The following is an 18,503-nucleotide window of genomic DNA, read 5'->3' on the forward strand; positions in this document are numbered from 1 at the left end:
CTTAGGTTTGTTGGACATGGCTGAGACTTAGTTCGAGAACTGTTATAGTTTACAAGCACAAGTTACATATGTGAATTCTTGGGACATGAGCTCTGTTCCTTTTATACTACCTACAGGTTCATCTATTCGTTCACTTACAGGCATACACTAAAGCCAGCTTCATCCTTTAGCCGTTATTCAATAAACTAGTTTTCTGGGCGGCCGATTTATGTGAAGTATACCAAGAAACAAAGGAAATCTCTACGCAGTTAGGAACTGATTAAATTTGACGATATCGACCGAAATGATTCCGCACGAATTTTGTTCTTGTTGTAGATTAAGTATATTAATCGAACAAGGCACCTCGTTAACACCCTAAAGGAAATCTTTGTAATAAGTATATAAAGCAAAATCAATAAAATCAAAAATTAAAATTGATTTATGTGAAGTATATAAAGAAACAAAGACACCCTTATGCAGTAAGCTGCTGATTAATTGTGACGATATCGACCGAAACGATGCCGCACGAAATTTGTTCTTTTTGAAGGCTAAGTGCATTCAAGACACTACGTTAACACCCTAAAGCAGACCTTTGCAATAAGTACACAGAGTAAAATCATTAAGCTTTAATTGTCCTTTTCTTCTTCTCTTTCAGCCCTGCCTCCGGAGCTATATTCATTCTGGGAAGCGTATCCATGGCGATTCGGGGAACCATTCTGTATTTTCAAGTCTTTTCTCATAGAGATGACGTCCAATGCGTCAGTATTAACAATTACGGGTTTTACAATAGAACGTTACATAGCAATTTGCCACCCCATTCGTGGACAAAGAACGTTTGGCTTGAGCCGGGCTGTGAAATGTATATGTGTCATCTGGGTATTGTCAGGGGTGTGCGCATTGCCCTACCCAATATACACCCGTGTGTTCTACTTTGTGACTGACCCAAGAACAGGGGAGCCAATCAAAGACTCTCTCCTGTGCAACATACCGCGCCAGTGGCAGACAAAGATGACGTATATGTTTCAGGTTTCAACGTTTGTGTTTTTCGTCCTGCCAATGACTGTGATAACGATGATGTATATAATGATTGGGATGAAGCTGAGGAAGTCGGAGATAGCGTCAGCAATGTACATGCAATCACATTCTGGGAAAACAGCAGCCGCTCGAGCCAGGAAAGCCGTGCTCAAAATGCTAGGTATGTATATGTGTTAGGCTAATGGGATATAGGCTGGTGAGCTGCATATCTGAAATGTCGGTGTTGAAATGTATTGCCGTGGGAAGGTGTTTTAATGAACTGTGAGTAATTGTCTGCGATTGTCGAGTTAACTAATAGTTGTTCATTTAAACGGGAAGGGTATCTATCTTCCATCTCAGGATTGGGTTCCCGAAGCTCTAACAAGTTTGAGTCGAGTACTTCAAGATGAACATCTATCTTACGGTTAAGGTTACCATAACAATAATAATACTCGTGAATATCCGGGGTAGAATTGGTCTTCAGCAACCCATGCTTGTCGTAAGAGGCGACTAACGGGATCCGGTGGTCAGGTTGACACATGTCATCGTATCCCAATTGCATTGATTGATGCTCATGTTGTTGATCTCTGGATTGCCTGGTCTAGACTCGATTATTTACAGACCGGCGCCATATCGCTGGAATATTGTTGAGTGCGTCGTTAAACAACAAACCAACCATAATAATAAGCAGACAGTATATCAATGTCTTGACATAGACTTGAAATGGGTGGCAGATCTTCTAGCAGATCTTCTGTTCAGGACATATCAACCGAAATATGTTTCCATAGATCGCTGTATGGGTTAACAAAATACCAAATACCATCCTCATGGAATCGTTTATGGTGATAAATAATAATTAAAGAGCAATCGCAACTTATAAATCGCCTGTTTGGCCGTTAATAATCATATATCTATATAACTGGACATTGCGCATTTTTGCAGCGGTTTTTGAATGATATATGTACGTCATTCTTGTTGTACGATAGTACTGGTAACATAAGGCACATACATGGTCAGTGTCATTCCGAAATATTTCTAGATTATTTCGTAACCGCATGACACCTTCACTGACTCTTTGTGAAATACGATGTCATTTACCTATTTGCAAGGAATGTCACCTTTATAAACTGTGCATTTTGAGGTCATGTGAATTTCTGACATAGTTTTGTTATAACTTCTACATGTACAGAACCGTTACCTAAATTCGTGGATAACATTGATTCGTGGATCGCGGAAATTATCATGCTGGCTCGTAAATTAAGTCTCGACTGACGTCACGAAGCGGTACTTTTGATGTACATACAATGCCACGCCTGGCTCACTAAAAAGTTCCAAAACTCTGCATTACACGCAAGTACACTAAATATAATCGTCCAGCACTGAGATAAATAACCCCAGATCACTAATACCACCATTACCAAATTTTATTTTTACAAAATGTCAAGTAAAAAAGATACCGTTAGCACCAACCTTCTCACTTCTCGTTGTCTGCTTTCCTTGGTGTCAATACTTACTGCAGTAGGAGGTCGTACATATAAAGTAACCGACTACGTAATGCACGAAACAAGGTGACATTTTGTGGGCACACGAATGGGTGATGATTGCAAATGGCTTCCGTAAAAAACGTTTCATTCACGAGTGGAATATTAGGCATTTGCCTGGGTTTACTCCCAAAACGCAGACCTCCCAAAATGCAGAACAAAGTAGCACACTAATTTATTGGACCATGCTGGTCACCCCTAATTAATGAATGACCTGGTCCACTCCCTGACATAAGGGATTACCGCTATGTTAAGTCACCGAGTAGTAGTGTACAACAACAACATTGTCTTAAAACACTGCTCCATTCTTTAATCTGCTCTTCATACATTTGATGAGTAGAAGCTGTGTTTTGAGGATCAGATACTTCAACTCCTCCCATGAATCTTATTCAAACACAACCTTAAAACAAGTCAAAAGATTTGTATAAGAATAAATCAACTAGCTTAGGCAATGTTCCCACTAACACTAATACTTCCTTCTCTTGTGTATAATACATGTATATATATACATTTGAAAGATTGGTTGAAACATAGTCAAATTACACTATAAGCCGGGCTTGGAAAAGTAGAGTATGTCTTGTCCCAGAAAGGTGCCCCACAAGGTTTTAGTCTAAAGCTTGTTTATTAACAATGCTTAATGCAACATGACCCTTTCTTTAAGTCAGTAGATGGATATACAAACTAACAGTAACACTGCTATGAGTATAAAAAGTCAACAAGTGTTTATTATTCACTAATTCTAGATTACTTCCTAACCCCCTGAACCATAATATACTATATTCAGTATGAAAGTTTCCATTAAACATTTACACTGCCTTTGATTATCAAATTCTAGAATAAACTGTTCAACCGACCAAAACACTTCGATCATGCTTTCAGCCTATAACAAAAGTTTAGATGGTGTTACAAGTAAGAATGTCACACAAATGCAAATTATATACTATAACGTATCATGGCTTATCAATGTAAGGACGTTCTTGTATGCGGTATCGTATTGTGGGTCATGCATCGCGGTACAGCGTAACATCGGTGTATCGTCTCACCCTTAGTACTCGAGGTGTGTGGACGGATCATGCAGTGGCAAATGCACAACAGTCAGAGACTATGTCAGAGGCACGTCAGAACACAACCATCCACACAACCATCCGAGCAGTGAGATTTGTCAGCGTCATAAGGAAGAGAGCCAGAGAAGAAATGAAATTAAATAAAGGATCACTTGCTACATTGTCAAAACTCGTTACATGGGTGATACCATTTTTCTTAATCAAGGGTAGAGCCTACTAATCAAGGATGCAACCAACCATAACAAGTGTTGTTTGAACGAGTCTGCGTTTTGGGAGGATACCTTTTTTAATTTGCTGAGTCAATCAGTGCGTATACAAAATGAAATCATGCATTTAAAATTTGAATTTCCCCGCACTTCCTTTATATCCATGAATCAAGGTTACGCAAGTGTACTTAAAGACTCCCGTAGTTATTTTTATATGTACTTTGTTTGGAAAAGTGTATTTTTGCAATTTTGTCATTGGAATATCCAATGTTTCAGTCGCAGTAGTTGTCGCCTTCTTCATCTGCTGGGCGCCCTTTCACGCCCAGAGACTGATGACCCTGTACATTAAACACGAGCAGTGGACCCCAGAGTTGCTTCTGGTACAAAGCCATTTGTTCTACGTCTCAGGTAGGTATGGTTAACAAAGAACACATAACCATATAGGGACCGTTCATAATTTATGGCTAGGGGGGATGATGATGATTTTTATGGAGAAGCATGTACAATGTGAATGACCCCCCCCTAACATTTATGTACAAAATAAGTGTCCCCCGTATGTCATGTACAAAATCAACAAAACATATTTATATGTTCAAAATTTCTGACCCCCCCTAGTGCGTGTGTACAAAATTGTTCCTAGCTCCCCGGAACAAAATGGGTGACCCCCTTCAAATCATCTCATTCTTCCTCTCTCCCCTCTTTCTCCCCAAAAAAAAATATGAACGGTCCCTAAGGTCTAATGTTTGTGCAGGGAAATATACATTCAATTGGTTTTTAATGCCCTGATTACACAAGTTGTAATCAGATCCGTACAAGGACTTTTTAAACATAAATTTCTTAGGGTTTGTTTTTGTTGTTGCTATTATTACTTTTAGTGTAATTGTAGAGGTGTGTCGAGTGTCGAGGTTCACCTACATTAATCGTATTTAGATTACTGCGTGTTTGATTTGAAATTGGAAACGTGATTTCTTTCTACAACATCAATCATAAGAAAAAAAGCTTTATTAATTCCTTTTGATGAGAGGGAAGAGCAATTTGACTATATAGTTAACATTCAGCGGAGAACATAAAGATTGGACTTACACAATTACAGAAGTATGAGCGCATGAGATCTTTGAAACGAGTGCTGGAATGATTTGTGTTAACGCCTATTTGATCAATGTTGCAGACTGAGTTGTATCCCCTTGGTTTACCACCAGTGTACGGGTTCGCTGCAAAACATAAATTAACGTTATTCTTCCAGAAATATATACGACTAGCGCTGCCGTTCTCATTTGTTTGGTGTGACAGGACAAGCGTACCCTTTTCGCGAACACCTGGTGTCATCACTGATTTTTAATGATCTCATCATATAATTTTCACAGCTATTTTCTCCTTTACTCTGAACGGAATTTGTTCATGGGGATAGTCTAGACTGGAATTTCTTTAGCACTGACGTTCTATATTACTCATTGTTACTATTATTTTCAGGTGTGCTATATTTTCTTAGCTCAACCGTCAATCCCATATTATACAACCTTCTGTCTCGAAAGTTTCGTCAAGCATCGAAGCGGACCCTATGTCGTTGTTGCTTAGATTTGGAGTCTCTTCCCGCCTTTTATAAATTGAAAGCAAAATTCATTGGACGTGCTGAAATGACGACGTCGTCGAAGAGCGAAAGGAGATATCTAGATCCAGAGAAGCCCATACGGATGGCGAAGTTTACAAACGTTGAGTACAGAAAGGCAAATCCTACACCAGGATACCCTTCCACTAAAGAAACCTCCATGCGGCAATACACGCCCTCTACTTCCTCTTCCTCTGCGCATGCGCATTCAGATGGAAGACTGTATCTTCTATGTCGCCATAAGTATTGCTCAAGTAGGAGAGCTAGATTGAATAATGAGCAAACGAAGCACCATCGAAGGTTCAATGGTTCCTATCCAAATATTGAAGATCAAAGGGTTCCATCGGATTACCGTCGATGTTTGTTGATGTCGTCGGCTGTTGACAACTGGAGAACAGAACGTGATAAAGGCAAAGATTTGTTTGTTTTGTAAGGATGTGTTTACAGAGACGACTATTTTCTGAAAACAGCCGCTAACTAGTGGACAGATTACATTCCAAATATATATTTTTCTTTCTGACACTGTTGCTGATTTTGTAGCGCCATGTGATTCGTGTCATGCTTGAAATGGCATTGTTGATTTTTGAAAAAGAAACATTTTTCACAATGTAAATGTTCTGCGTTGTATTTCTATCTTCACTGAAATTGCTGCTCTTAAAAGTGGTTTGTATTCCAACGTACAACAAATTGATCACTGCTTCAACCAGGATAAACTCCGCGTTGTAGGTTTGAGCAATTGAGTTTTAGCAATCTTCCTGCAATATCACGGCAGGGGACACCAGAATAGGGCTTCACTCTTTGCACCCAGTTCGGGAATTGAACCATTGTATTCAGTGTAACGAGCGCTCTAAATAGGAATGGCGTACAACCCCTCATTGGAGTAGTAGGTCAGTAATCTCATGATGAAGTTTACACAGTTATGGAGTCATTTCGGCTTGAAAGATATTGTATTACGAACACAAGCCATTTGTAACTACCTCAAGCATTTACATTTCTACAAATTGGTAAAGTAATACCTGTCGTCAATCATGTGTTGACGTTGAGCCATTGTTACTGTAAACGCCATCGGTAATCTGTCAGGTATTGTATATCGCAATGTAGTTTACCTGTCGTTATAACACAAAAATACACGAAGTGTCACATTAGTTTATATAACAATGAGGTAGAAGCTTCTATAAACACACTGACATTCACAGCCAACATCCCACATGCGACTATTAAACTATTTCTCATACCTAACTCAATACATGAATGAGAATCTATTCCAATAATGGACAACAATGTAAACGACAGTTACTTATTATACTGAAGACCTTTTCACACATCTACAGGTTGAGGACAACACGCGTGCATTGTGTATGATCCTTGTCAATTCTTACGGTAGAGAATAAATCGTCACAGGTAACTTTTTCCAGTGACACAAAAATACAAGTCAAACGCATCTTTTTAATACCCGTTAACAATCGTGATGGAACTTGCAATAGAGGTTTCTGGAAATTTTGGAATGTCAATTGGTCTTCGTAGAACAGCTGGAAAAAGTTAATCACCCCGATACCTCTGGCTTTTGTTTCGCATATGTTTCTTAACTTTAGTAAAAATAGAAATCCTGGTTTTACTTTTTTCTATTTTGGCTATAAGGTGGTAAATATCACGACTGCAGACGCGATAAATGGGTCATGCTCATTGTACATCTATCCACGAGGGCATTCGAACTAGGGGTTTGTCGTGACGAGCAAATCATCAGCTGGGGTACTCTACCACCCTTGGAAACACCTGGAAGGTTTCGGGTGAATAGCATTTAATGAAAGAAGCGCTGTGATGCATCTAGCATTAAATCTCCCCATTATCTAGCAAACACACTTAGTTTACTTCTAACTAAAACCATAGCTTCTCCCAACCTCGATGTGATATTTTATAAGGTCGGTCTGGCCGTAATTTTGTACATGCACCACTTCAGGATACTCGCAGAGCCCCCGAGGTGTTAGTATAATAAATCATAGAAAATGCATAATGGGTTTGCAAACTTGATTTCCAACGCTAATGGGTTAAAATGTGTGAAAGTATTCTGAACTTTTCATGAGTCGATCGAAGTCCAGCACAAAAAATATCATGAGAAATTGTGTTGCAGCCAGACACAAGTAGACAAAAATCACACTGTCTGATTATCACTAGCTTTTGCAATTTCAACCACACTCAATTTCAGTTGAGCCAAGACTACTTTCTACACTAATTACGATGAAGAACACTTTGAAGACACATCCTCACAACCTACTTCTAGAGCAAACTGAGGTGAAGATTCCTCTTACGGTAATCTTGCCATTCATGTAATGTAACCATTCACTTGCAATTTTCTCAAAGACCATCGAGAAATAATTTAATGACTCTTCCTTAATCAGTGTGATAGACACGACTTCCCTGTTATTGATATTATTGAAGATAAATCAAGTAAGAAAATGCTGCACGGATCGAATGTACTGTTACTTATTAGATTTTGACAACATCAATTTTTCTTTACGTACAAACTAAGTGGAAGATGCATAAATATTAGTGAATGAGTATGTTACTACTTAGCATCACATCAGCCATATGGTGACGATAGCAATATATTTATTAACATATACAATTTAGAACGTAAAAACCTGTCGTTGATGGACAGTATAACTACCAGAGTATCACAAATCTTGACTTAAAACTAGTATGTTATCATAAAAAGATATCATTATAAGCAATACAATATGAAAACGGGCTATAGATCACCAGCAACTGAAGACTGATCACCATACTAGGGGCCATGGGTGTATACATTAAATTCGAAGATAGATCTAACATGGTGATTTGGCTCCCATTAGTTTTTAGATTATCGCAGATTGAGTCTCGTATTCAGCAGTTGTCCAGTTTATGAACTACGGTCTGTGAATACTCACGTCACTGGCTGGTGAAACGATCTGGCCGTCGGTGTACGATGACAAACAGCCAGATGAGCAGATGTATCGTAAACATCCGTCTTTCCTTGCCCTAAATAACCTTCATAATTCAGAAGGTTCATGGCTTGTATTGGGGAAGATCTGACATGTCTTCGCGTGTTTATGTGACGTGTTTAGGTGAATGCCTGTGTCTTTATTAATTTAGATGTAGGGGAGACCGTTGTCAATTGTAACACTTTTTACTCAACTTCTTGCAATTCGATACTAGTCTACCGCTCACAAAGTTAATCGCTACTAACTAGTACATGGGCTTCTTGGCTTAAAACCTCGGTGTCATTTAAAGTTCACTATCATGTCGTTACAAAGTTATTACGCATCAAATGCAGTGACTGCAAGTGTTACAACTGACCCCTAGCACGGGGCAATTGTAACAGGTGGATGGGGCAATTGTAACAAAGAAGGTTCAAATGTAACATTCCGTTCATTTTCTAAATAAAATCAAAATATAATGTGGAAAGGAGTTATCTTGATCAATTGAGGTGGAAACGGATTAACATTAACCTTTATCACCATCGACATTTAAAATATGATTTGGTTTAAAATTCCTGTATTGGTATGCCCAAAATATAATACAAAAACTAACCCCAAAAACTTTCACCTGCGGGCCAATACTATCAACATAACACTGAAAATGTTCTACTATTTTATAACTAGTGAAGAACTAACGTAAAACCTTCATCATAATTTGCTTCATTATCATTACAGAGGGGAAAATTGCATGGGGGCAGTTGTAACACAGTGTTACAATTGCCCCCGATGGTAGTAGCCATGTTTCATGCCACCTCACATGTTAACAACTTTGGGCTTCTCAAATATTTCTACTTAAAAAAATATCGTAAAACCTGTTTTACACTTGATAAGTTAATTTCATACCAAGCAACATTTACTGCATTAAGAACGTTTAATTACGTTTTGTGAAAAAATTACTTACCTATGTGAAAAACGATTTTTCGTCAACTGTATCTCGCCATGAGCGGGCAGCTGAAAAAGCCTGGATGTGTACCGCAGGAAAGTAAAGGGAAATAACTCTACTTGCCTACACTATGCTTGAGCGAAAACGTTTAGAGTAATCGCCCTTGTTACAATTGCCCCGTGTTACAATTGACCCCGGTCTCCCCTACAATTCAATCAATTTTATCAAGTATCTCAACCTGGCGTTTAGCAACGGATGCCAGCGTTGTGGCATGCGACACCCATTGTTTAAATAAAACTGGTATCATCACCATTTTGTTGGGTTTCCTAAACACAAATTCGGAATCATATAATCAACACATTTCTCATGATTTTGATATTTTTGTCGCTTTTGGGCAATAGCAGCCATTGGTATGGTTGTTGTTTAAAGGAGCACGCAACACATTCAAGCTATACGACGGCGGTATGTAAATAATTGACTCTGGACCAGACAATCCAGTGCTTGACATCATGAGCCTCGCTCTAAGCAATTTCGATACGATAATATGCATCAACCAAGTCAGCGTGCCTGACCACCAGATCCCGTTAGTCGCATTAGCTGCTGAACACTAATTGTAATCAAGGTTACAGGTGGTATGTATAGTGACGTCGTTATAAATTCAGATTTATACAGCGGAAACCTTTTGAGTATATATACCTCGGAAACTGTTTGTAATTTAAACTACTTTGTTATCATGACGAAGATTTGCTGAAATTTGATAAAGTTTCAAGGCCTAAGAGAAAATCCACGTAGCGATAAACAACGTGTCATGTTGAAATGAGAAAATAGTCGATGGCGTATATCTGACAGGCATGACAAATGCTATTGATCCAGCACAGTGTCACTCGTGTGATGAATTGAACAAACACCTGACCATAGGAAGTAATTACAAGATGATCTATGAAGAAGAGACATTTCACACACATGGGAACCTTGAACTTTTACCCTCGCCATCCCTATCTCTGGTTGGACTGTCGCTGCATTCAATGGTAACATCTAAGTGCACTCCCACACACTCAGTGATCGAATTCTGGTAGATTTTATCAATGGACGTGACTTGCGGCTGTGAATGACTGATTGTTGCTGATTGATGCTGATTGGCAGGTGTTTAGATAGCCAATGGCATGACACATTTGGTGACTAATTGCTGTTATTGCAGTCGGGGAAATGTAATATACAAGCTATAAAGGTTATTTGCCTACCATTATTTAGTGGTATTCGGCATGAGGCATTTGGTAGAACGTGGAGGGATAGGCACGCAAGTAACAAATATTAAATAGGTCGACATTATTTAACCTCATCAAGGTCGTCATTCATGGAAGTCATGTACTTCAGATTTATGATCAGCTGGGTGGTGTACTTTCAAGTTGGGGAATGGATTTCTAGTGCAAAGGCTTGTATTGTAATTGCTTAAGAACACAACACTGAGACACTGAAGATCACGTCATTAGTATCCTTCAAAGGGGATGACCAACTGAGAGGTGACCTTTCGGTTGTTAGAAATAGAGGAACCACGTGGTGTAGAATAACACTGACTCGGAATGACTTCCGTCCATATGTTTCTCTTTCCAGTAACACCTGATTTCCTTCTTGAATGTCATGACACAGGATTTTCGTAATTTAAAAACTCGAACAAAACTATTGCCTGGAATACCACAGACAAGTATTTGTATCACCGATTTCAGAACAAAATCAAATCGGTTTTGTCGTTTAACGTAATCCACAGTACCTATACAAAAGCGATTATTTTATACGGAAATAATATAAGCAGTGCATAGGATTATTCGAAGTGTTCACAAGAAAGGAACAGATAAGTTGCGCATACGTAAACCACATACATCCGCGACATACTGATGACAAAAAATTCGGACTGGCTAAACTGATTGATAATCGGAAATATTGTTGTTACTGATAATCGATATGAAAACTGTATTGTCGATAATATCGTACATTAACTTGTGAGGGAGAAAAAAGTTTTCTCGCACAATATGGAGTTTCAGGACTATATTCACGGCGTGTTTCAAAATTATGTTCAGGCTGCTGTTTTGTTAATAATCCATGCACAAACATGTCACCACTCACCAGTGATGTGAAATATATCAATTTCTTTCAGTCAAAATTACGTCTTCAATATTTATAGATAAACGATCAATATTTAGTCTACGATTATCGATCGCTATGATCTATATCGATAGCCAGCCCTAGAAACAAAAATAACACAGGTAATAACGGAGGCATATGTTTGCATCCAAACATGCTCCGAGATTGCTATGCAGTTTACCGACATACCTATTTAAACTGTTTCCCATAGCGCTTTGTTTTGTTAAAAAACACTGAATCTGAATAAAGTCATTCTGCTGATTTGTATTTCAGAGTATATATCAAAATTTCCCGTGCCCAAGTGCCCCGCTGCAGAAGTGTAAATTTCATCGCGTAACACCTCTGGCACTCTTCCAACAACAAGATTCGTTGTGGCGAACAAAGAATGGGTGTTTTTATTCTCGCAGTATAACTATAAGAGGTAGAGCGAAAAGTCCGACAGAGACTACCAGGGGAAGGCAGCGACGTGAGGATGACACATGATCAGTAGATGGGCTGGATTAGCTGGTCAGTGATGGCCCTTCTTGTTCTTGGCTTGCCTTACTTCTGGTCTGTCCTCGCTCTTCCCGCTGTCTGCCGGCCTTGCCTGCTGACATGTCCTGCCTGCTTGTAAAGGAAGATTGACAACCTGCTTAGATCGGTAATTCGCATGAATAAGCTGGTTAATATAAATATGACAGGTGTACGCGACAACTTGTGCTACAATCGTCATGTGACGTCAAGTCTGAGATAATGAGTGAGTTTAGTTTTACGCCGCACTCAGCAATATTCCAGCGATATGGCGGCGGTCTGTAAATAATCGAGTCTGGACCAGATAATCCAGTGATCAACAGCATGAGCATCGAACTACGCAATTGGGAACCGATGACATGTGTGAACCAAGTCAGCGAGCCTGACCACCCGGTCCCGTTAGTTGGCTCTTACGACTAAAGATCAATATTCTAGCCCGGATCTTCGCGGGTTCTGAGATAATGTCTTTCCAGCAACTAATTCGAAGTTGATGATTTCCATCTTTGTTCCTGTGGTTTGTTCTTGCTTCCGCTGTACAACACGTACTGGGCAATATTTACTTGTCTTATTGAAAGGCTCACTGTCCAGCATATTTGTTTGACAGCGTGGACTTTGTAACTGCAGGAGATTCACATTATCACCAGTACCCGCATGTGCTCGCATCTTATAATAACTTACTTGTTACATTAGATTTGGTCTTCAGCAATCCCTACTGGTCGTATTGGGCGAGAGGTGAGGTGAGGCTCGCATCTTATAATAACTTACTTGTTACATTAGATTTGGTCTTCAGCAATCCCTACTGGTCGTATTGGGCGAGAGGTGAGGTGAGGCTCGCATCTTATAATAACTTACTTGTTACATTAGATTTGGTCTTCAGCAATCCCTACTGGTCGTATTGGGCGAGAGGTGAGGTGAGGCTCGCATCATATAATAACTTACTTGTTACATTAGATGTGGTCTTCAGCAATCCTATACTGGTCGTATTGGGCGAGGTGAGGTGAGGCTCGTGACTTGTTACATTGAGGCTCGCATCATATTGGTCGTATATAATAACTTACTTGTTACATTAGATTTGGTCTTCAGCAATCCATACTGGTCGTATTGGGCGAGAGGTGAGGTGAGGCTCGCATCTTATAATAACTTACTTGTTACATTAGATTTGGTCTTCAGCAATCCCTACTTGGTCGTATTGGGCGAGAGGTGAGGTGAGGCTCGCATCTTATAATAACTTACTTGTTACATTAGATTTGTCTTAGCATTAGATTTGGTCTTCAGCAATCCCTACTGGTCGTATTGGGCGAGAGGTGAGGTGAGGCTCGCATCATATAATAACTTACTTGTTACATTAGATTTGGTCTTCAGCAATCCCTACTGGTCGTATTGGGCGAGAGGTGAGGTGAGGCTCGCATCTTATAATAACTTACTTGTTACATTAGATTTGGTCTTCAGCAATCCCTACTGGTCGTATTGGGCGAGAGGTGAGGTGAGGCTCGCATCATATAATAACTTACTTGTTACATTAGATTTGGTCTTCAGCAATCCATACTGGTCGTATTGGGCGAGAGGTGAGGTGAGGCTCGCATCTTATAATAATAACTTACTTGTTACATTAGATTTGGGTCTTCGTATTGGGCGAGAGGTGAGGTGAGGCTCGCATCATATAAACTTACTTGTTACATTAGATTTGGTCTTCAGCCATACTGGTCGTATTGGGCGAGAGGTGAGGTGAGGCTCGCATCATATAATAACTTACTTGTTACATTAGATTTGGTCTTCAGCAATCCCTACTGGTCGTATTGGGCGAGAGGAGAGGTGAGGCTCGCATCTTATAATAACTTACTTGTGAGGCAATCCCTACTGGTCGCATCTTATAATAACTTACTTGTTACATTAGATTTGGTCTTCAGCAATCCTTGTTACATTAGGAGAGGTGGTCTTGTTACATTGGGCGCAATCCCTATTGGTCGTATTGGGCGAGAGGAGGTGAGGCTCGCATCATATAATAACTTACTTCATTACATTAGATTTGGTCTTCAGCAATCCCTACTGGTCGTATTGGGCGAGAGGTGAGGTGAGGCTCGCATCATTAGATTTATCAGCAATCCCTATGGGCGAGAGGTGAGGTGAGGCTCGCATCTTATAATACTTGTTACATTAGATTTGGTCTTCAGCAATCCATACTGGTCGTATTGGGCGAGAGGTGAGGTGAGGCTCGCATCTTATAATAACACTTGTTACATTAGATTTGGTCTTCAGCAATCCCTACTGGTCGTATTGGGCGAGAGGTGAGGTGAGGCTCGCATCTTATAATAACTTACTTGTTACATTAGATTTGGTCTTCAGCAATCCCTACTGGTCGTATTGGGCGAGAGGTGAGGTGAGGCTCGCATCTTATAATAACTTACTTGTTACATTAGATTTGGTCTTCAGCAATCCATACTGGTCGTATTGGGCGAGAGGTGAGGTGAGGCTCGCATCTTATAATAACTTACTTGTTACATTAGATTTAGTCTTCAGCAATCCATACTGGTCGTATTGGGTGAGAGGTGAGGTGAGACTCGCTGACTTTGAAGGTGCACGCCATTGCATCCAAATTGCGATGTTCATGATGTTAGTTCCAGATGATCTGGTCCAGATTTTTGACAGACCGTCGCTACATGGCTGAAAAAAAGTGAAGTAAACACACTCACTCATGTTTCTATTGTGGGATGTTTTCAACGGGTTTATTTTCATTTATGCCATGTGTTACAGTTCAAAATGGTTTGGAAAGCTCGTGATGCTAGTCTGACTTTAATCATTTGTCATGATGTCGATAGCAATTTCATCTGCTATACTGTTAATAAATGTCAGTTTCACTTTACTGAAAATCAATCACGGAGAATAAATTACATACAAATGATGATGGGGGCGACAGATAAATATTATATACATATGTTCATATTATTGGAAACCTTTTTTGTAATCTGTAGAAGTACCATACCCAACTGTTACATCAGTTCACAGATGATTAATATCAAGGTGACATATAATCAGGATATATCGTTTGCTGTTTGCATTTACGTGGCATTTAATCGTGTCCATGCTGAGCAAAGTCTTAGTTACAGCATCAAATAATCATCTAATATGACGTGTTGGCAATCTGCACACTATGATAGTTGTAGGTTCCATTGTATGAACTTACTTGGTCCATCAAGTAGTTTTAGTCACGATATGGCTGAAATATTGCCAATGTGACTTTAAATTTTCACTCACTCACTCACTCACTCACTTACACCAGAGCAGTGATAACATCAGGTTCGTTAGTTGGTTAGTTTGTTGTTTAACGCCGCACATAATCCGTCGATAATCGAATCTGGACCAGACAACAGCATGAGCATCGATCTACGCAATTAGCGTACGATGACATGTGTCAACCAGCGAGCCTGACCAACCGATCCCGTTAGTCGCCTCTTACGACATGCATGAGTTACTGAAGACCAATTCTCACCTGGATCTTCACGGGCGTCACCTATGCTAAATCATGGGCCAGATAACACCAGGAACATTCGACTCTACACGGATGCAAAGCGGAAACTCAAACACTCGACTCTACACAGTTACAAAGCGGAAACATTGATTTCATCGCAGCCAGTGGAATAAAAAGACTCCAAAACGTCTGAAATATGTGTTCTTCTGGCACCATTAGCTGTGCATCCTCGAAATACTCGTAAATGTTATAAGATAGATGTTCCTCCAGCTTGATCTGGTTGAATAAGAAGTTTCGCCAGTAAAATGACTCACAAGGGCAAAGAATTTGTTCACATGCAAGTAATATATTGCCTTTCAACGACATGAAATGAAGAAAACAGACAGACATCCGACTTCAAACGGCGCCTTGGTCTCCTTTCCGGAGCTGCTGGTATTTGGAATTCATATCCAGAAGAATGTATTCCTAAATTGTATTAAAGTACACTTTATCTGCCAAAACAGTTTTACATTGTCCGTATAGGATACACAGAGTCGTACATGTGAGAAAGTTTTATATATTTTTTTGCGAAATGAGAATCAGAATGTTTTGAATTCCGATACGAGTTTCTTCAGTAGGCATACGTAATCATCAGGAATTGAAAACAATATCCTGAGAGGGTAGAACGCTTTGAAAGAATCAACCATAACGTCGGGATATATCACGTGGAGATGTCTGCAATAACACCAATGCCACCCTATGGGAATTGTACACGTTTGCTTTAATACAATATTCCTGATTTATGATGGTGGTCTGTCAGTTATGCGCGTCATTGTTTTGCTAAATGTTGTAGTTTGTTACTCTCATGTCTTCCATATTCTCTCAAAATATCAAACTAAGAAATTGTATCAATAATATACCTATCCATCCATTTTACAAACAGCATTATTACACCTGTTGCCATTAAACCAGTTATATGGCTCCTGTATGTATTCTTCGTAAGTTGAAAAGCATCCGCTGTTATGATGGTTATATATCTTAGCGTAACCGTTTTATATTTTCAGCTCATTACAACATAAGCAAATGCATGAAAAAACGTTGTGATGGTCTGGGATATTTAAGATCATTACAAAGGACCGTCTACATCTGTAATTCACAAAGACATACTCTACATACGGAGTAGGATACTTGGACAATAGCAGAAACTCTAGCACTCGACTCTATACAGCTACAAAGCGGCAACGGAAGCACACGACTCTACACATCCACAAAGTAGAAACTCAGACACTCGACTCTATACAGGGACACTCGACTCTACACAGTCACAAAGCGGAAACTCAAGCTCTCAACTCTACACAGTTACAAAGTAGAAACTCTGACACTCGACTCTACACAGCTACAAAGTAGAAATTCTGACACTCGACTCTACACAGCTACAAAGTAGAAACTCAGACACTCGACTCTACACAGCTACAAAGTAAAAACTCAGACACTCGACACTAGCACTCTAGCACGTAGAGTAATCATATTGTATTTTCAGCTCATTACGTCATAAGCAAATGTATGCCAAAACGTTGTGATGGTCTGGGATATTTGAGATCTTTACATCTACATCATTCAAGTGACATACTCTATATCTGAATAGCAGAAACTCTAGCACTGACTCATACTCTACATACGGCAACGCAAGCGCAAGCAAAGTAGAACACGACTCTACACATCCACAAAGTAGAAACTCAGACACTCGACTCTACACAGCTACAAAGCGGAAACTCAAGCACTCAACTCTACACAGTTACAAAGTAGAAACTCTGACACTCGACTCTACACAGCTACAAAGCGGAAACTCAAGCACTCGACTCTACACAGCTACAAAGTAGAAACTCGGACACTCGACTCTACACAGCTACAAAGTAGAAACTCAGACACTCGACACTAGCACTCTAGCACGTAGAGTAATCATATTGTATTTTCAGCTCATTACGTCATAAGCAAATGTATGCCAAAACGTTGTGATGGTCTGGGATATTTGAGATCATTACAAAGGACGGTCTACATCTGTACTTCACAGTGACATACTCTACATACGGATGAGGATACTTGGTCACGAGAAATCTATTCCATCTAAATCCATGTCATTTGTCAAATGGCCTTGGGACGTCACTACATAGAATTACCTGACAGTGGGTAACTGTCTCACCAAGTGGCGACTGATTACAAAGGTCTTAAGGTGAAATAAGGTTAATCCTATTGAGAGTCTCAGCAGGACTGATTCAATTTGTTCGACACTGGGGACACGGGCAACTGTTTCAGTTGTCGGATTGGTCAGTGACATACCACAGCTGGCAATTCTGATATATTCATTAAGGAAAGAAGAGGAGACTCGGAAATAACTTGAAACATTCAGATATTAGTTTTTGGCAACAGAGACCGAATTGGAAATTGGACATTACAACCGGCAGTGAAGCTAGAAGGTAGATGTTATGATCGAAAATGAACTGGGTAAGAAATTTCAAGTGAAGGTTTTTGCATCAGTTGTGCGTGATACGATGTGTCATTCACTCGACGAGGCATAAAGCATATGGGTCTAACAAAACCGACAGGGAGTCTGTCCAGCAACGTCGTAAGAGGTCTATGACGAAGACGTATATGTCTCCCTATAAGATAGAATACTTGTTAGATAAAGTTCTGAGCTCCTATGGATGCTGTGCTGCTGGGGGTAAGCATTGACGATTTGTAAAAGGTGAGGACAAGCCTTGTCCTGAAGACCAAACGTTGACCAGCATGCTTTGCAAACGTGAGACCAAATTGTGCGGGTACGTTGTCCTGACATTATTGTCAATTGACAAAATATGGATTTGAGTTTCTCTGTGGTTGTGATCCAACCCATATTACACCCTTCCACCGTCTCAGATTGACTACTGGCTTGACGTCCATTTTGACGTTGCAAGACACGGCCTCGTCTATCAAGGAAGGGCAAAGAGAATCGGGACACGTGAAAACATGACTATCGACGATTATCTAAGTTTCGACGTTGTGTCCACTATTGAAGTTAGCAATAGCATAATGTGTGACAGGAGGCACAAAACACGGCCATCAAGC

At 39.8% G+C, this 18,503-nt stretch overlaps 1 protein-coding gene across 1 annotated transcript in view; it reads left to right on the plus strand.

Moving 5' to 3' along the window:
• The window catches only part of LOC124263176 (pyrokinin-1 receptor-like), a 53,216-nt gene extending 47,202 nt beyond the window's left edge, over positions 1-6,014 (plus strand). The window contains exons 2-4 of the mRNA XM_046697748.1: positions 635-1,174; positions 4,081-4,212; positions 5,275-6,014. Coding sequence (XP_046553704.1) covers positions 635-1,174; positions 4,081-4,212; positions 5,275-5,843 — 1,241 coding nt within the window. The 3' untranslated portion in view covers positions 5,844-6,014. The remainder of the gene's footprint in view (positions 1-634; positions 1,175-4,080; positions 4,213-5,274) is intronic.
• Positions 6,015-18,503: the final 12,489 nt, after the last annotated feature.

The sequence above is a fragment of the Haliotis rubra genome, unplaced genomic scaffold, assembly GCF_003918875.1.
Source record: "Haliotis rubra isolate DU_JTF1 unplaced genomic scaffold, ASM391887v1 Scf87, whole genome shotgun sequence".
Taxonomy (NCBI): domain Eukaryota; kingdom Metazoa; phylum Mollusca; class Gastropoda; order Lepetellida; family Haliotidae; genus Haliotis; species Haliotis rubra.